We start from the raw sequence: 20,723 nt of genomic DNA, 5'->3' as shown, positions 1-20,723 counted from the left end.
TTTCTCTAGTTTTCCTACTCCCTTGGCCGTAAACTAACACATCTAAGTTGCTATGTTATAAGAAATAGCTATATTTACTTTCACTGCTATGTGCATGGGGACACATTAAGTGTTTAAGAGGATTAGAGCAGATAAACAATCACAGTAAAAGCCCACCTTTATTTCTCCACTCTTCTATGCTCTGGCAAAAGAAAACAAGAAAAGTTTACACAGTCTGCGATAAATGCCTTCAAAAAGCCACTAACTTGAATTCCCATGGAATAGAATTTCATAGGGCAGGCCTGTGGTCACATCCAAATCCACTTATTCGACAGATTTGTGCTGTAGAAAACTCACACTCCTATCTCTTTAGATAGGGTCTGTCTTTTCATGTCAGAGTCATCTAATTTCTCCGAAACCAGCAACCCTTGAACACGTCTGTGGTATATATATATTTTTTTGCTAAATGCAAACCACCTGGTCATTTCAAAGCCTATAATTCACTTCAGTAGCACTGGGCTTTCGGGATGTTCGTGAACATAACCACTGAGAGTGGCAACACGCTTTGGGCGGTAGCCTTGCCAGCTCAAGCTCTTAATGTATCCCTATATCATGATGAGAAACTGTCTGACACACCAGGCAGCTGACAACTGTGAGAGAGAAAAAAAAAACAAAAAAACCCAAAACATCAGGTCAGTGACCAAGGGAAAAATGAAGTGACTAATGTGGAAAACACAGCAAGAAACATCAAACAGGAAACGATTGACATTTCCTTTAGCTTAAAAACCTTTAGCTTAAAGTAAATTTGTTTTCTTCTCACCCTGACTATCAAAGCCTGGATCAAAGTATTAACATGGTGCAAAAGTGTCAGATGTCTTCCTATCCCTGGGTCATTTATGATACTGCAGAGTCTTTGACTTCCTTTTTTAGAGGGAGGAAGGGAGGCAAGGTTAGCACCATCATAACTCTGAATAGATAAACTTATAGGAAACTATAAGCATAAACACAATGGCCCAAACTGTTCCCTGGAGAAGCCACAATCCTGCCTCTGCTCCTTTGTTCCTGCCATTTCCTTCCCTTCAGAGTTCCCTGGACATTCCTCTCTGTGTGGCTCTTGGGCTCCTAACCCCACACCATCCCTTAACCACTAGTGTTCCTTGAGGTTCTGAGCTCTTGCTGGTCTACCTGCCGACTCTCTCATTCTATGCCCTCATGGGGAGGGGGTCTCATAGTCATCCACGGTTTCACCAGCTTTACTACTCTCAACACCACCATTCCTTTCCTCTCTTTCTCCTGAACGCCCAGTACCCATTGAGCTGTCCCATGGGTACCTATTTTATCAAATTAAAAACCGAGCATGATTAAACTTCTCTACTTCAAACCCCAATTCCATCCTCTTCCCCTTCCCACAGCCCAGCCACACATGCACCACCCTCCATATTCCATGCCTCAGTTACCAGCCCCACCATGCGCCCAGGGGCCACTTCCACCCTTTTATCTACTCCACTTCATTTTTCTGCTAAGAGCAGTGGTGGCTACACAACCCCCAGATGAAAGTCATATGCTCTGGGAGTTTGGATGGGTCAGAGGGGCTCCTGGTCATCAGGAACTCATCTGCATCAGCTGCTCTGCAAGGGGAGAGGGACCCCTCAGACAGAGACACCTCTGTGACTTCCAGGGGCCAAACCAGGAGAGGAAAGAGGGGCTGTTTCCCTGCTCAGCTCCAGACTGGAAGAAATGGAGAAGGCTGTCTTCCCCCTGCATCTGTGAGTCACAGAAAAACAAACCCAGCAACTTCATGTTCCTGGAGATAAATTTCTGTGGGGTACACGCCAGGTACCAGAGTCCTTCGAAAGCCCCCTCCCCCAGATTTGCAAACTTGGGAAAGCAAGGCCTGACACATGGCTTCCTTGGCATGGATCCCATTCTCAGCTATGGTAGGGGTGAGGCCTCACCCTCAAATCCCCTTGGCCCATAGTCATCAACAAGAAACCTGAAAAGCAAGGGCCTCTGCAAGCACACATAAGGTATCTCAGAGACTCTAGGAATATCTGGAGGAGGTTTTTATTAAAGGTTCTACATAACCATGTTTGGACAGGAACCAGTGAAATCTGCACTATCTCTACTAACCTGACCTCATTTGAAGCCTCATGCTAGTGGGATCTGAAGACATTTCCTAAGTCTGTCTCCTACTTTTCACCCCTAACATAGCTCAGGTATGTTTTTCAGTGGTGACTCCGGACCACTCCCCTTCAAAACATTTCTACAGATTTTTACCAAAGTGATCTTCTGAAAATATAACTCCAGGAGTGTGCTGGGCTGGTCATCCCAGATCCTGAGAACTGACTGGTAAATTGTCAGAAATTTTATGAATCAGTTGTTAAATGTTAACAATTATTAGCAATTAAATTATATAAATTTACAATGAAATAAATTATATTAACCCCAAAGGTAATAAACACTTGAAATTCATCACTTCTTTATTGCTTTAGTACATGTCAGTAATATCTATGCTCTTGGGTTACTTAGGTCTGTTTTACTGTCTGTGGAAATGCTGTATAATAATGTCTACTGTATGTCTCTTCCCAATTCCCTGTAACTTGAAATCGGTCAGAATGGGAATATTTTTATATGGAAATTGACAAACCCTATGAATCATAGCTTGATTTTTGTTTTGTTGATTGTCTAGGCTTCAGAAAGTGATGGAGAAAATGTTAATGTGTGGTGCCTGTTGTAGTTCTATTGTGAATAAAACAAAAAGTTGAGGTAATATTCTTCTAGTACTATCCAATTCATAAAGAAGATGCTTAATGAGCAAGGGAAGTTCTGGGATATGCCTTCATTGTTTCACTTTCATCTTACTTCATACTGTAATAAGAAAGCATCAACTGTCGTCTCTCGTCAGTTGTAAACATAGGTTGGCTACGGGTACAAGAGATCAGTGAAAACTGCCAACAGAAAACTGTCAGAATCAATTAGCCATATGGACTTTACAATAAAAAGTACTGTCTATTTTATCATTATTTGTAAATTGGGTACTACACATCTTTTATAACAGTAAAATTTATTACTGCTACACACGCACACACACACACACACATATTTTTCTGGAGAGCTGGTTAAACATTTGTTAACCATTTACAAGCACACCATTGTATAAATCCGATCCGCTGGTTACTTTGTTAAAAATCCCTCAGTAGCTCCCTGTATCAGCCACCTTTTATGCATGACTTCAAATCCTCTCAAACACACCTTGTATTCCTGCCATTGCAATGGCAGCCAGTTCCATGAAGAATCCCACCAGCTTCACACAAGTGTAGCCTGGCAGGGCCTCTCCATCCCAAGCTCCTTTGATGCTGTTTCATGAGGTGCCCATGGGAACCCACCTGGCAGTTAGACATGCCCAGTCTGAAAAAGTGGGGCTGCCTTTAATCAATGGGAGACGAGAAAGATGAATAAAAGGTACTCCTTTTTTTTTCTCTAGCTGAACTATGCTGAGACACATTTCATAAGACTTCTCCTAAGAAGATCCCTTGGAAACAAGCAAACAATTGCTTATAGCAATAGCCAACTCAGTAAACTCCTCCTTGTATTGGCTTTGTCTCCTTCCCTGTGTGACTCTTTCTGTTCCTTCACTCCTGCTCCCCAGATGGCATTCCCAAGTAAACTACCTGGCACAAGACTCTCCCATTGGATAGAGTCCAAGCTCCTTATCTTAGCAGTAACGGCTCTCTGAACCCGGGCCTCTCCCTCCCTCTCCTGCTTCATTTCCTAGCATGTCACACCGGGTCACAAAGAATACACATGCTCTTTCCCATCTCTGATGTTTTGTTCATGCTGTTCCCTCTGCTTAGAATTCTCCCCAAATGATATGCAGAGAGGTATAAAAGTCTGTAATTTACTACAATCACAACCTTACAAATGAAAAAGACTGAGGTCCAGAGTAGAATGTCTGGCACAACGTTTTCAAGGGCTAATTTAAGACAGAGCTGAAAACTCTCCTCGTTTTTATAGGCTTCTGCCTCTGGTTCCGAAAATGTCCATGAATATCTCTGTTCTAGTCCTGAAAGTCTACTGAATTAAATGTTTCCTCTTTCAGCCTCCCAAGATACATGGATTTCCATTTCCCTTTAAACTACTACTTTTTATTGCCTGAACCATTTGGTCTCTTGCTAAAGAAGCAGACAGTAATTGACTTTTACTCAATGATTCAATCCAATCCCTCAAACTTTTGCTAGCCACTTTATACAAGCACTTATGAGGAGTGCAGTCGGGAAGACAAAAATGAATAAGACGTGTTCTTACTCAAAGGAGTTTGTAATCCAGTGGGAAAGACAGGGTTGTGCACAAATATACCAATACATGGTGTGATTATTATAATGGAAGAATGAGTCCAGAAGGTTTAAAATATTTGCTATACTCATTTAAAATATATATATATATGTGTGTGTAGAACACATATCCAAAAGATGTTACATGTACAGTACATAAAATGGAGGAAGAGGAGGTCGACACACTAAGAAAACTATACGCAAAATAAAGAAAAGCTCAAAAAGAAGTCTATTTACAGATGTAAATATTTTAGAGCTAATGATTAACCCAGACAAACCGATCAACAAATGTATGAGTACCTGTTATCTATAAGCCATTTATTTTTTGTACAAATATCTTCTGTAATACTTCAGACAATCAACAACCCTCAAAACATCGATTACAGTCATACTAAAAAGAGACCTTTAAGGGCATCTGATCCAGTCCCCTCCTAAAGAAACCAAGGTCCCACTAGGTTCATTTTCTTATCCAACCTACCCCCCCCCCGAGAGATCCAGCCACCCTCCTTCCTCCCCAACAACTCGGACTTGAATCCTCAATCTCTCTTGACCTTTCCATCTCCTTCATCCCCAGGAACCAATCAACTACCAAATCTGTGGCTTCTGCACAAATCCATCCCACAACGACATGCTTCCCACCTTCATGCTCTTCTTGCTTGGAATTCCTAAGCGGTCTAAACCCCAGCCATTCCTGAAATCACAATGCCGGAGCTGCCCTTTTTAAGCATGGCTCTGATCATGCTGTTCCCTTGCTGCCCAAATCCAAAACCAAAAGCACGTTTAGTCTACATTTCCAACTCTCTCATTCTCAATTCCATCTGTTTCCGGTTGTTCCTTGCCCCACACCAACCCTCCAGCCCACCTAGGCTGGATGCTACCCCTACTTGCACATACACTCTGCACTCTCCCTCCCATCAGGAGTTTAGCGTGGTGCCAGCCCCCAAAATGCCCTACCTGTTCAGGCTTCATCCACCTGTCAAGATCCTGCCTAACCTCTCCCTCTTCCATTAGGGCTTCTCAGATCCCCAGCTGGTCATTAATCTTTTGACCCACCTCTCCACACTCCGTTTCCCACTGCACATTACTTGTACTTATTTCACAGTACTTAATCTTTGAATTGTGGTTACAGATGTGTCAGCTAAACCACTAGATCAGTGCTTCTCAAATCGTGGTCCCCAAACCAGCAGCATCAGCAGCATCTGGGAACTTGTCAGAAATGCAAATTCTCTGCTCAGTCAACCTACTGAATCATAAACTCTAGGGTGAAGCCCAGTACTCTGTTTTGATGAGCCCTGCAGGGGATTCTGAGGCACAGTGGAGTCTGAGAACCACTACACTAGACGGTAAATCCCCCGAGGGCAGTGGCGAGGACTAAGATTAACTCATCCCAGCTCCAGAGGACTGGCCTGAAACAGATAAGAGTACCAGTGGAATTTCCCGAAATAAATTTCCCAGGGTCACACTAAGTTAGCAGCTGAGACAAAACCAGAACTCAGGTTATCCTGAATATCAGACCAGAGTTCTTTGCAGCACGTCCACAGTTTGTGATAGGGAATTTAGACTGCTTAACTCCGTGCATAAAAAGTTACATGGAATAGGAAATGCACTTACATTACCTAATAATGACAGATTGTACAATAAACAAATCAGGTCATTTTCAATCTGTCATCTTCAAAATGATGAATTAGTTGATCTGGCCAAGAAGGTTTACTTAGAGACGCCCTGTCTGCATGAAGTGAGAAATCCTACAGGAACTGAAGAATAAGCAGTCACTGAATGCGTGTTCTTCAAACTTCTCGCGGGACTCACTATTAACAAGTAAATTATGCACACAGAATGATTTTTAGAGGCAAACTCAGAAGCTTGTCTTTTTAAAAACACATTATACTATATTGTGGATATCTTCCTTTTGAATGCATATTTTTTAAGTAAGCAGCTTTTGACCAAAATATATGCAAATATCCTAATAATATGAAAAAACTGACATGTACCAATGTGAATGTTTTTAAATTTCTCATTTATCTTGAGCCTCCTATTGACTAGAGTTGGCTAAGTTTTTGAGAGTTCATTCCTTTTCTCTCAATCTTTGGAGTTTTTAGAGGCTTATTACTCCTTAAGTGCTGTTCTTTCTTATGAGTTTTGTGATGGCTGTCATGTGAGAATAGTAAAACCCGTTCTCCATTTTTTCACGACTTATTTGTAAAATGATAAATAATAGATAAATGTAAATATCACTGACTCTTAAAATGTGAAACCTAAAGAAACTTTAAAGGGAAGGAAAAAGCACTCAGGCCACTGAATCCAGGTAATACCCACGCTTGCGTAGTAAGATTGTCCTACTGTTGTATAATCATGTGGATGAAAAATACTGCCTGCTATATCAGTAAACAAAGGATGTGGCAACCATCAAACCAGCAGCTACTGCAGCTGCCCCCAACTGTGCACCCTGAGGAGATTCAGGATGGAGAAAAGCAGGATACTGGCCCTAGATAGTGAAGGTGTATATCAAAGGAATAATATCAATGAGCCCAGACTCTTGCATCTTCCCATACATAGAAAAGTGCTAAATTCATTAACTTGAGATGTCTGGTTTTCTTTAATTAACAGTAAACTTTTGATGTTCCGACTACCTGGTTTTTGTTGCAAAAACTCCTATATATCCTGGCTCCTCCCTTACTTCTTCAGAGTAGTCCCTCAGAGCTAGCTGAGAGGCTGTCTTTGGGGCATAAGTCCTCAGTTTTGTCCGCCAAATAAAACAGAATTCTCAACTTTTAGGCTGTGTATTTTTTCCAGTCGACAATAAGCAATAGTAGGAAAATGAGTTGGATTGAGATCAAAGTGAACTGATTAAAATGCTGAGGGGTGTGATGCAGAACTAAATGATGAGGGTGTTTTCAATGAATCACGATCACTTAACTAATCCTTTACTAATATAACTCTAAACCCATTTTTGCAGCATTAAGCAATGGATCTACACTTTGAAGAAAATCAAGACTCTATTTTGGGCAACAATGTCCTCCAGGCCTATCCTCTGAGGAGAAGAGGCTCCAGGGTGGCTGGTGAGCCCAGAGACCAATTCAGACCTACTTCCAGCTGAGGGGGTCACCATCCTCTCTGCCCCAGAGCTGTGCTATCTCTCTTGCCCTGCATCAGCTCTGGGGGTTATGGTGAAGAGGACCCCAAAGGCAAAGAAGCCCAGGCCTTATCTGAAGCCATGCCCCTCCCTCCCTGCCCCAGACCCAGAGTGGTTGTGAGCCACAACAAAGAAGAGAAATTACATTCATCATTTCTAGTCATTCCTGCTCAAGGAACATATGGTCATTTTAAGTTATGGATAAATTTCATAGCCTTCCTGAGCCACTGGCCCTAGGAAATCAGGGTGTAAGAAAACTTTTACTGTATAGAAGTCATCAGATTAAAGGTCTATGACCCAGTGAATCAACAAATAAATTGAGAAAAAAATCCTGGATGGAATCAAGAGTAGGTGTCAACACAGGCACTGGTTTGATAGGAAAGGATGAAAATGAAATGTGTGCTCTGGTTGTGTTAAAATAATTCTAATTACAGTCAATTAAGTAAGGTGCTTATCCTTTATGCTTAACTTGTGCTTAATTACCATGCAGTATAATAATGACTTCTTAGCATGTTCTAAATTAATACTGTCTTTTATTTGATTGTAACAGAAAATTCTTCACACCTATCTGGCCAGATCTCAAGGTCCAGCTCTAGGCATATTACCTGATCTTCCTGGGAACTGACCCATAGGCTAGAGTTTACTTAGGCATATTACCTGATCTTCCTGGGAACTGACCCATAGGCTAGAGTTTACTTTGCCATTGATGGAGTCAGTCATGCTGGTAATAGAGACAGAGTAAAGGGACAAAGTAGGTGATTAAACAGTTAATCCCATTAGGGGATTGTAAGTAGAGAAATAAGTATGTAAGTTAATGATCACTCAAGAAAGCAGGTTTGCTTAACCACAAAACCAAGCAGACTTACTTAGCAACAAAACCATGCAACAGAAGCATGAGACATGCCCCAAAACAATAAAACAATGGTGGAAAGAGACCCACATCCTGCCCAGTGAGATCAGTAAGTTAATGATTCCTAGGACATGCTCCTCTGCATGCACTAAAAACAAAAATATAAGGAATATAAGGAAAAGGTGACATTATATTATACTAAAACCTGAAATGATTTACCACATTTTAGTATATGTTACCGCCTTTTTGCTCATTTCCATTGCGCCATGACAGTCCCAGTTTGACCATGTAGGGACAAGAAAACTCCCCTGCCCGATGCGGAGAAGGAGCTGATGATAGAAGCCTGACGTCTACTCAAGAAAGAGGAAGAAGGTGGTCTTCTCCCCTTCCCCACTTTTCCTTTGATTATAAAACTGTAGCCCACTAAGATCTGGGCCTCAGCATTCCCTTGCCTGCCCACTTGTAAGCCTCACAAGCGTCCTATTCTAATAAATCACTTCTTACCTATCACTTTGCCTCTCGCTGAATTCTTTCTGCCCTGAGACATAAAGAACCGGAGCTCCTCCTAGCCCCCCACCCTCTGAGATGCATTTCTGCAATTTCACTGGGATGGGTCTCACACTCCTTATAGGAGTACTGAGTCCTCAGTGGGGCATCAGAACAGTAGGGCTGCTTGGGGAATCCACCACACACTAAGCCACCAGCCAACACCTGACTCAGAAGCATCTTCCTGGCCCAAATGGTCTCCAAGTATAATTGTCTACCCACAACTTCAATAAAAAAAAAAAAAAAAAGAGGCAATTCCCTGTGACTAAAACCACTCCCTGAAGTATTTCTGTGTGTATGAACTGGCACAGAAACAAGAACACTGAAAAGCACTGGACTTTAGAACAAAATTGACTAATGAAATACAAGAGAAAATCTAAAACACTAAGAGAAGTAAAGGGAATGAAATATTTTTAGGATCTTTCTTTCCTCTACTTTAAGTCAGTTCAATGAGCATGCTGGGGTCAGCTATACATGAGACTTTTAAGTGCTTTAAAAAGAGGTGATACTCCCTCTTGTGAGAGCACCAGAATCACAACTAACTGCTAAACAATCATCGACAAGAAGACACTGGAACTCACCAGAAAAGATACCCCGCATCAAAAGACAAAGGAGAAGCCACAATGAGATGGTAGGAGGGGCGCAATCACAATAAAATCAAATCCCATAACTGGTGGGTGGGTGACTCACAAACTGGAGAACACTTATACCACAGAAGTCCACCCACTGGAGTGAAGGTTCTGAGCCCCACGTCAAGCTTCCCAAGCTGGGGGTCCGGCAACGGGAGGAGGAATTCCTAGAGAATCAGACTTTGAAGGCTAGCGGGATTTGATTGCAGGACTTTGACAGGACTGGGGGAAACAGAGACTCCACTCTTGGAGGGCACACACAAAGTAGCGTGCACATCGGGAACCAGGGGAAGGAGCAGTGACCCCATAGGAGACTGAACCAGACCTACCTGCTAGTGTTGGAGGGTCTCTTGCAGAGTTGGGGTTGGCTTTGTCTCACTGCGAGGACAAGGAAGCTGGCAGCAGAAGCTCTGGGAAGCACTGCTTGGCGTGAGCCTTCCCAGAGTCCACCATTAGCCTCACGAAACAGCCGGGGTAGGCTCCAGTGTTGGGTCGCCTCAGGCCAAACAACCAACAGGGAGGGAACCCAGCCCCACCCATCAGCAGGCAAGTGGATTAAAGTTTTACTGAGCTCTGCCCACCAGAGCAACACCCAGCTCTACCCACCACCAGTCCCTCCCATCAGCAAGCTTGCACAAGCCACTTAGACAGCCTCATCCACCAGACAGCAGACAGCAGAAGCAAGAAGAACTACAGTTCTGCAGCCTGTGGAAGGAAAACCACATTCACAGAAAGACAGACAAGATGAAAAGGCAGAGGGCTATGTACCAGATGAAGGAACAAGATAAAACCCCAGAAAAACAACTAAATGGAGATAGGAAACCTTCCAGAAAAAGAATTCAGAATAATGACAGTAAAGATGATCCAGGACCTTGGAAAAAGAATGGAGGCAAAGATCGAGAAGATGCAAGAAATGTTTAACAAAGACCTAGAAGAATTACAGAACAGACAAACAGAGATGAACAATACAATAACTGAAATGAAAAATACACTAGAAGGCATCAGTAGCAGAATAACTGAGGCAGAAGCACAGATAAGTGACCTGGAAGACAGAATGGTGGAATTCACTGCTGTGGAACAGAATAAAGAAAAAAGAATGAAAAGAAATGGAGACAGCCTAAGAGACTTCTGGAACAACATTAAACGCAACAACATTCCCATTATAGGGGTTCCAGAAGGAGAAGAGAGAGAGAAAGGACCCGAAAAAACACTTGAAGAGATTATGGTCAAAAACCACATATTTAAAGTGACGAAACGGAAGAATCTACAACCAAGATTACTCTACCTGGCAAGGATCTCATTCAGATTCGATGGAGAAATCAAAAGCTTTACAGACAAGCAAAAGCTAAGAGAATTCCGCACCACCAAACCAGTTCTACAACAAATGCTAAAGGAACTTCTCTAAGTAGGAAACACAAGAGAAGCAAAGGACCTACAAAAACAAACCCAAAACAATTAAGAAAATGGTAATACATATTGATAATTATGTTAAACATGAATGGATTAAATGCTCCAACCAAAAGACACAGGTTCACTGAATGGATACAAAAACAAGACCCATATATATGCTGTCTGCAAGAGACTCACTTCAGACCTAGGGACACATACAGACTGAAACTGAGGGGATGGAAAAAGATATTCCATGCAAAAGGAAATCAAAAGAAAGCTGGAATACCAATTTTCATATCAGAAAAATATACTTTAAAATAAAGACTATTACAAGAGACAAAGAAGGACACTACATAATGATCAAGGGATCAATCCAAGAAGAAGATATAACAATTGTAAATATTTATGCACCTGACATAGGAGCACCTCAATACATAAGGCAAATGCTAACAGATATAAAAGAGGGAATCGACAGTAACACAGTAATAGTGGGGAACTTTAAGACCTCACTTACACCAATGGACAGGTAATCCAAACAGAAAATTAATAAAGAAACACAAGCTTTAAATGACACAATAGACCACATAGGTTTAATTGATATTTATAGGACACTCCATCCAAAAACAGCAGATTACACTTTCTTCTCAAGTGTGCACAGAACATTCTCCAGGATAGATCACATCTTGCGTCACAAATCAAGCCTCAATAAATTTAAGAAAATTGAAATCATATCAAGCATCCTTTCTGACCACAACGTTATGAGATTAGAAATGAATTACAGGGGAAAAAAATGTAAAAAATGCAAACACACGGAGGCTAAACAATACGTTACTAAATAACCAACAGATCATTGAAGAAATCAAAGAGGAAATCAAAAAATACCTAGAGACAAAGGACAATGAAAACACGACGATCCAAAACCTATGGGATGCAGCAAAAACAGTTCCAAGAGGGAAGTTTACAGTGATACACTCCTACCTCAAGAAACAACAAACATCTCAAATAAACAATCTAACATTACACCTAAAGGAACTAGAGGAAGAAGAACAAAGAAAACCCAAAGTTAGCACAAGGAAAGAAATCATAAAGATCAGAGCAGAAATAAATGAAATAGAAACAAAGAAAACAATAGCAAAGATCAATAAAACTAAAAGCTGGTTCTTTGAGAAGATAAACAAAATTGATAAACCATTAGTCATACTCATCAAGAAAAAGAGGGAGAGGACTCAAATCAATAAAATTAGAAATGAAAAAGGAGAAGTTACAACAGACACCACAGAAATACAAAGCATGCTAAGAGACTACTACAAGCAACTCTATGCCAATAAAATGGACAACCTGGAAGAAATGGACAAATCTTAGAAAGGTATGACCTTCCAAGACTGAACCAGGAAGAAATAGAAAATATGAACAGACCAATCACAAGTAATGAAATTGAAACTGTGACTAAAAATCTTCCAACAAACCAAAGTCCAGGACCAGATGGCTTCACAGGTGAATTCTATCAAACATTTAGAGAAGAGCTAACACCCATCCTTCTCAAACTCTTCCAAAAAATTGCAGAGGAAGAAACACTCCCAAACTCATTCTACGAGGCCACCACCACGCTGACAGCAAAACCAGACAAATATACTACAAAAAAAGAAAATTACCGACCAATATCACTGATGAAAAAATGCAAAACAAAATACTAGCAAACAGAATCCAACAACACATTAAAAGGATCATATACCATGATCAAGTGGGATTTATCCCAGGGATGCAAGGATTCTTCAATATATGCAAATCAGTCAATGTGATACACCATATTAACAAACTGAAGAAGAAAAACCATAAGATCATCTCAATAGATGAAGAAAAAGCTTTTGACAAAATTCAACACCCATTTATGATAAAAAATCTCCAGAAAGTGGGCATAGAGGGAACCTACCTCAACATAATAAAGGCCATATATGACAAACCCACAGCCAACATCATTCTCAATGGTGAAAAACTGAAAGCATTTCCTCTAAGATCAGGACAAAGACAAGGATGTCCACTCTCACCACTATTATTCAACATAGTTTTGGAAGTCCTAACCATGGCAATCAGAGAAGAAAAAGAAATAAAAGGAATACAAATTGGAAAAGAGGAAGTAAAAGTGTCACTGTTTGCAGATGACATGATACTATACATAGAGAATCGTAAAGATGCCACCAGAAAACTACTAGAACTAATCAATGAATTTGATAAAGTTGCAGGATACAAAATTAACGCACAGAAATCTCTTGCATTCCTATACACTAATGATGAAAAATCTGAAAGAGAAATTAAGGAAACACTCCCATTTACCACTGCAACAAAAAGAATAAAATACCCAGGAATAAACCTACCTAGGGAGACAAAAGACCTGCATGCAGAAAACTATAAGACATTGATGAAAGAAATTAAAGATGATACCAACAGACGGAGTGATATAACATGTTCTTGGATTGGAAGAATCAATATTGTGAAAATGACTATACTACCCAAAGCAATCTACAGATTCAGTGCAATACCTATCAAATTACTAATGGCATTTTTTACAGAACTGGAACAAAAAATCTTAAAATTTGTATGGAGACACAAAAAACCCCGAATAACCAAAGCAGTCTTGAGGAAAAGAAAACGGAGCTGGAGGAATCAGACTCCCTGACTTCAGACTATACTACAAAGCTACAGTAATCAAGACAATATGGTACTGGCACAAAAACAGAAATATAGATCAATGGAACAGGATAGAAAGCCCAGAGATAAACTCACGCACCAATGGTCAACTAATCCATGATAAAGGAGGCAAGGATATACAATGGAGAAAAGAGTCTCTTCAATAAGTGGTGCTGGGAAAACTGGACAGCTACATGTAAAAGAATGAAATGAGAACCCTCCCTAACACCATATACAAAAATAAACTCAAAATGGATTCGAGACCTAAATGTAAGACCAGACACTTTAAGACTCTTAGAGGAAAACATAGGAAGAACACTCTTTGACATAAATCACAGCAAGATCTTTTTTGATCCACCTCCTAGAGTAATGGAAATAAAAACAAAAATAAACAAATGGGACCTAATGAAACTTAAAAGTTTTTGCAAAGCAACGGAAACTACAAACAAGATGAAAAGACAACCCTCAGAATGGGAGAAAATATTTGCAAATGAATCAATGGACAAAAGATTAATCTCCAAAATATATAAACAGCTCATGCAGCTCAATATTAAAAAAAAAAAACCCAATCCAAAAATGGGCAGAAGACCTAAATAGACATTTCTCCAAAGAAGACATACAGATGGCCAAGAAGCATATGAAAAGCTGCTCAACATCTCTAATTATTAGAGAAATGAAAATCAAAACTACAATGAGGTATCACCTCACACCAGTTAGAATGGGCATCATCAGAAAATCTACAAACAACAAATGCTGGAGAGGGTGTGGAGAAAAGGGAACCCTCTTGCAGTGCTGGTGGGAATGTAAATTGATACAGCCACTATGGAAAACAGTATGGAGGTTCCTTAAAAAACTAAAAATAGAATTACCATATGATCCACCAATCCCACTACTGGGCATATACCCAGAGAAAACCATAATTCAAAAAGACACATGCACCTCAATGTTCATTGCAGCACTATTTACAATAGCCAGGATGTGGAAGCAACCTAAATGCCCATCAACAGACGAATGGATAAAGAAGATGCTGTACATACATACAATGGAATATTACTCAGCCATAAAAAGGAACAAAATTGGGTCATTTGTAGAGATGTGGATGAATCTAGAGACTGTCATACAGAGTGAAGTAAGTCAAAAAGAGAAAAACAAATATCATATATTAACGCATATATGTGGAACCTAGAAAAATGGTAAAGAGGAACCGGTTTGCAGGGCAGAAATTGAGACACAGATGTAGAGAACAAACGAATGGACACCAAGCGGGGGAAAGTGGCGGGGGGGGGGTGGTGGTGGAATGAATTGGGAGATTGGGATTGACATGTATACACTAATATGTATAGAATGGATAACTAATAAGAACGTGCTGTATAAAAAAATAAATAAAATAAAATTCAAAAATTCTAAAAAAAAAAGGTGAGATACAAGTGTACATACAGTTTATTAAATTATATGCTTTAGTAGAGAAAAAAACTGCACATAGGAGATTGGTTGTAGAAAACAGAAGGCGTAGAAGACTGATGGGCAGATTCCTGTAACAAATCTACCATTTTTCCAGCAGTGAGAAGAATAGTACCTTGAGTAGCATTTTCAAAGTTTCTATTTAAGAAAAATCTGAAGACGAAAAGGACAAAAATTATTCCTAAATCCCTGTATGTTATTATACTTCCTAAGGAGTTTTAGGAAGACAGATGAGTGTAAATCGCCATATAGGTGATCTCAGCAATAATTCAAAGAACTGAGTGCAAATTTAGTACACAATGGGGGGAAGAAATGCCTTTGACGTCTACCACTCCCCCCAAAACATAAATATTTATATCTTAATTTCACTCCTGCAAAAAATAATGGAAACAAAATGATTAAATCCTAAGTGGTAATTTGCTTTTTATTGCCCCAAATAAATAAATGCATAAATAGGATATTTAAAGGAAAAATAGAGGGAAAGATAAATATATGTATATTTATTTTATATAAATAATTATTACATATAACATTATATAGAAAACTATATATAACTATATACATATGAACAATATTTTTTAACATTTTAAAACAGCAGAATGTTTTTGTTTGAATACAATCTTTAAAAAGCCAAATATAAGTAAATAACATGGTACTGGATTATAACCCACAGTTTAAGATAAATATCCACAAGTCCATACTGATATATATAAATAATTGAATAAATAAACAAGTGGGGATGAAAAGACAAATCTGCTATGCAGAAGAATTCCAAATCATTTATGCAGCTGCTTGTCCCTATCGAAGAAGTGGAGCATAACTCGCCATCTCAATGGCGTGGGCTGTGCGGAATGACCTCCTTCCAAAGAGTACTGTATTGAGAGGGGGGGAAAGAGTAACTTCACAGTGGAGGAACCTTCCAAACACTCCCTCAGCCAGGTGATCAAAGTCAACATCACTAGTGATAAGTCATGTTGTTGGTGTGTACTCTTGACATGTGATGAGACCACCTCTGTGTCTTCCTCTCAAAACTCATAACCTCAGTCTATTCATGAGAAAAACATCATGAAAATTCTAATTGATGGACATTCTACATGATACCTATGGGGTACCTAACCAGTACCCCTTTAAACAGTCAAGGTCATCAAAAACATGGAAAATCTGAGGAAATGTCATAGCCCAGAGGAGCCTAAGGAGACATGACAACTAAATGTAACATGGTGGGGCTTCCCTGGTGGCACAGTGGTTGAGAGTCCGCCTGCTGATGCAAGGGACATGGGTTCGTGCCCCAGTCTGGGAAGATCCCACATGCCGCGGAGCGCCTAGGCCCGTGAGCCATGGCCGCTGAGCCTGTGCGTCCAGAGCCTGTGCTCCGCAATGGGAGAGGCCACAACAGTGAGAGGCCTGCGTACCGCAAAAAAAAAAAAAAAAAAAAAAAAGTAACATGGTATCCTGGATGGGATCCTGGAACAGAAAAAGGACATTAGAGAAAACTGAATAATAATTCAGATTTAATAATAATTAATAATTTAATAATAGCAAATAATAATAATAGCAAATAATTTAATAATAATTAATAATAATGCATTAGTATTGGTTCTTTATAACAAATGTGCCATCCCAGTGTAAGTTGTTAGTAAGATAGGAAACCATAGTTTACCCTGTATACCATCTTTGCAACTTTTCTATAAACCTTAAACAAAAAGTTTATTTTTAAAAAGGTAAATATACAAAATCATGTTTTTTTAATGAGATGCTTTTATTAAAAGTAGAGTTCAGAGAAGCTCTAGAGCCCTGCTCTCTATATCTCTGACCCTAGGGACTTCCCTGGTGGTCCAGTGGTTAAGACTCCACACTCCCAATGCAGCCAGCCCGGGTTCAATCCCTAGTCAGGGAACTAGAGCCCGCATGCACACCACAACTAACGGATCCCTCATGCCGCAACTGAAGATCTCGAGTGCCACAACTGAGAACCGGCGCAGCCAAATAAATAAATAAATAAATAAATAAATATTTTAAAAAAATCTTAAAAATATATATATCTCTGACCCCACCCGCTGCTCCAATCCTAGCTTGCCCCTCTGAAACCCAGAGTAGTTTGAAATCACTATCATGAAAAACTGGGACAAGTTACCATTACAAAACACCAGCCCATTTCAGGCAGCCTAGCAGCACTGAGCTGCATGACTTCAACTGACTGTATTAGACCACAAGCTCTATGTGGGAACCACATCTTAGCCACACAAGCACATGCTGAGCACTCTGTTGGCATCAAAACACTCTGCTGACAAACTCACCAGCACCAGCATGAGCAGCACCATTGCAAACACAAGGTGATGGCTTTCACTGCCAGCCCTACTGGCCTTTCTTGGCCACAGATCTGCAAAAACTACTTCCCCATTAGCCAAGTCTGTTCCCTGTGAGATCAGACAGGACAAACCTCTCCAACATGCCCTCCTGGCCTCCTGGAGTCTTACAGAGTGATGCACACTCCCCCTCACCCCCATAACCCCACCCAAACACCACCTCCGGTAGAACTCAAAAAAGGAGGGAAACAGGAGATTCCGAAAATCGATCAGGTTTATTTTACACTACTTTCATGTTTAACTGATCCATTTTATCACAGATTAATCACCCACAGGACAAATGGGTACAGCTGAATCAAGCCCTTACACTCTGCAAGTAAAAGTTAACATTCACATAGAGAGCTACAGATTTTGTTTCCCATCAGTTGAGAGTGGCCATTGTTCCAAATGGCAGTAATATCTCAGCAGTGAATCACTGTCATGAAAGTAACATCTGTGGAGTCAGGAAAGAACTATTGCGAAAACAGATGAATCACCTGGGAACCCAGGGTTCACACTAACATCACATACTTATGTAGCAGTTTGGAGAGGCATTCATTTTACAAGTAATTAGTGAGCACCCACTACATGCCAGGCAAATCCCAGCTCTCATGGAGCTTATGTTCTTATGTAGGAAACTCAATATTTAAGAAAACAAGACATGAAGAAAAATTCATAGTGGTAAGCGCTGGGGCGAAAATCACCCACGGTAAAATGCTAGGATGATGAGGCTGTGGGCGAGGTAATACGGACGGATCGGGGAGGCAGATTTGATGATCGGGAAAGACTTGCCAGACAGGTAACATTTGAACTTTTTGTCACTGACCCAAATGTCAAAGAGATGCAAGCCATGCAAAGACTTGGGAGAAGGGTGTTCCTAGCAGAGGGAACGGCACAATGCAAAGGCCCTAAAATGGAACCAGGTTGGTGTGTTCCAGAAATAAAAACCTCCTGACAATCCCCAGAGATGGGCAACTGTAGTTCAGAAAGGTGAAATCTGAGGCCAACGTGGAAATAAACCCAGCACAGCCAACTGCCCTGCTAGTCTCCAAGCACCACGCAGAGCTGTGTTCTTAGCTGGGAAGCTAGGCCCCAGAAGAACTGAGTGTGAAGAATCAGGCCCTCATCTGAGAAACATGTCATGGGGCAAAGAGGCAGCCTCTGAAAGCTGTTTCACAGGAAGAGAATTTGAGGCCAAACATAAAAATCAAGACTCCTGTGCAATGTGGCCAGGGTCCAGCAGCCCAAATGACTTGATCCTTTACAGGGCACATGAGGCCCCAGGGCCGGGCAGCAAGGGCCCACAAGGGCCAAGCAGGTGCACAGGAGGATGGTCAAAATCCAAAGGGAACTTACTATATACTGCACTGAGTCTCCCCCACCCCAAGAATCCCAATTTAGTAGGTATGTGACAGACCCGGGAATCTGAATTTAAATAAGTTCCCAGGTGATTCTGTTTAGCCAGATCTTAGAATGACTGTGATTGGGAGTGAGGAGAGGGCAAGCTTGTCCTGGAGGGGAAAGTTGAGTCTGAAGAATCCTATCTCTACAAACGAACAGAATCAAGGATTGAAGTGAATACAGTAAAAGCATTTGGTATAACTCAGTGTCCATTCATAATTTTAAAAATTATTTTAAAAGAAAAAGGGAAGTAAAATTTTATACTCTAATAAAGATTATCTTAAAAATGTATAGCTTAGGGCTTCCCTGGTGGCGCAGTGGTTGAGAGTCCGCCTGCCAATGCAGGGGATACGGGTTCGTGCCCCGGTCCGGGAAGATCCCACATGCCGCAGAGCGGCTGGGCCCGTGAGCCATGGCTGCTGAGCCTGCGCATCCGGAGCCTGTGCTCCGCAACGGGAGAGGCCGCAACAGTGAGAGGCCCGCGTACCACACACACACACACAAAAAAAAAATGTATAGCTTAGGGCTTCCCTGGTGGCACAGTGGTTGAGAATCTGCCTGCTAATGCAGGGGACACGGGTTCAAGCCCTGGTCTGGGAGGATCCCACATGCCGCGGAGCAACTAGGCCCGTGAGCCACAACTACTGAGCCTGCGCATCTGGAGCCTGTGCTCCACAACAAGAGAGGCGCGATAGTGAGAGGCCCGCGCACCGCGATGAAGAGTGGCCCCCACTTGCCACAACTAGAGAAAGCCTTCGCACAGAAACGAAGACACAACACAGCAAAAAAACTAATTAATTAATAAACTCCTACCCCCAGCATCTAAAAAAAAAAAGTTCAAAATCCTATTTAAGGCGTCACTTCCGGCCTCCCTCTAGCTGCCATCTTGCGTCCCCGCGTGTGTGCGCCTTATCTCAGCTGGTCTGCCTGAGACCCCCCTGAGCGCCAACCCTAGTCCCCCGCGCGGCCCCATTTCCGCTCCAACAAGATGAAAGAAACTATCAAGAACCAGGAGAAACTCGCCAAACTGCAGGCACAAGTGCGCATTGGTGGGAAAGGAACTGCTCGCAGAAAGAAGGTGGTTCATAGAACAGCCACAGCAGACGACAAAAAACTTCAGTTCTCTTTTTTTTTTTTTTTTTGCGGTACGCGGGCCTCTCACTGTTGTGGCCTCTCCCGTTGCGGAGCACAGGCTCCGGACGCGCAGGCCCAGCGGCCATGGCTCACGGGCCCAGCCGCTCCGCGGCATGCGGGATCCTCCCGGACCGGGGCACGAACCCGTGTCCCCTGCATCGGCAGGCGGACTCTCAACCACTGCGCCACCAGGGAAGCCCTTCAGTTCTCTTTAAAGAAGTTAGGGGTAAACAATATCTCTGGTATTGAAGAGGTGAATATGTTCACAAACCAAGGAACAGTGATCCACTTTAACAACCCTAAAGTTCAGGCATCTCTGGCAGCAAACACTTTCACCATTACAGGCCATGCTGAGACAAAGCAGCTGACAGAAATGCTACCCAGCATCTTAAACCAGCTTGGCGCAGACAGTCTGACCAGTTTAAGGAGACTGGCTGAAGCTCTGCCCAAACAATCTGTGGATGGAAAAGCACCACTTGCTACTGGAGAGGATGATGATGATGAAGTTCCAGATCTTGTGGAGAATTTTGATGAGGCTTCCAAAAATGAAGCAAACTGAGTTGAGTCAACTTCTGAAGAAGATAAATCTTGAAGAAGTTACTGGGAGCTGCTATTTTATATTATGACTGCTTTTTAAAATTTTGTTTATGGATCTGATAAAATCTAGATCTCTAATATTTTTAAGCCCAAGCCCCTGGACACTGCAGCTCTTTTCAGTTTTTGCTTATATACAATTCATTCTTTGCAGCTAATTAAGCTGAGGAAGCCTGGGAATAAAGTTTGAAACAAAGATTACTAAAGTTCTTTGCTTAGTAAAAAAAAAAAAAAAAAAAAATCCTA

The 20,723-nt window shown here is 41.3% G+C and overlaps 2 protein-coding genes across 4 annotated transcripts in view; one reads left to right on the top strand and one right to left on the bottom strand.

Annotated features, from left to right (window-relative positions):
- PLD1 (phospholipase D1) overlaps positions 1-20,723 on the bottom strand; it is a 206,546-nt gene that overhangs the window by 174,796 nt on the left and 11,027 nt on the right. The gene's annotated exons all lie outside the window — the stretch shown is intronic.
- On the top strand, positions 20,084-20,692 carry LOC309806615 (transcription factor BTF3-like). The gene has a single exon (XM_082625498.1). It carries the CDS (start codon positions 20,143-20,145, stop codon positions 20,440-20,442), a length of 300 nt encoding a protein of 99 aa, XP_082481624.1. The 5' UTR covers positions 20,084-20,142; the 3' UTR covers positions 20,443-20,692.

Source organism: Mesoplodon mirus (genome assembly GCF_964341445.2).
Source record: "Mesoplodon mirus genome assembly, chromosome: 6".
NCBI lineage: Eukaryota > Metazoa > Chordata > Mammalia > Artiodactyla > Ziphiidae > Mesoplodon > Mesoplodon mirus.
Note: the sequence above shows the minus strand (reverse complement) of the source record. Positions and strands in the feature narration are given on the sequence as shown.

What these genes read in the sequence shown, in the direction of transcription:
- LOC309806615 (XM_082625498.1), top strand. Translation starts at nt 20,143, where the DNA reads ATGTTCACAAACCAAGGAACAGTGATCCACTTTAACAACCCTAAAGTT.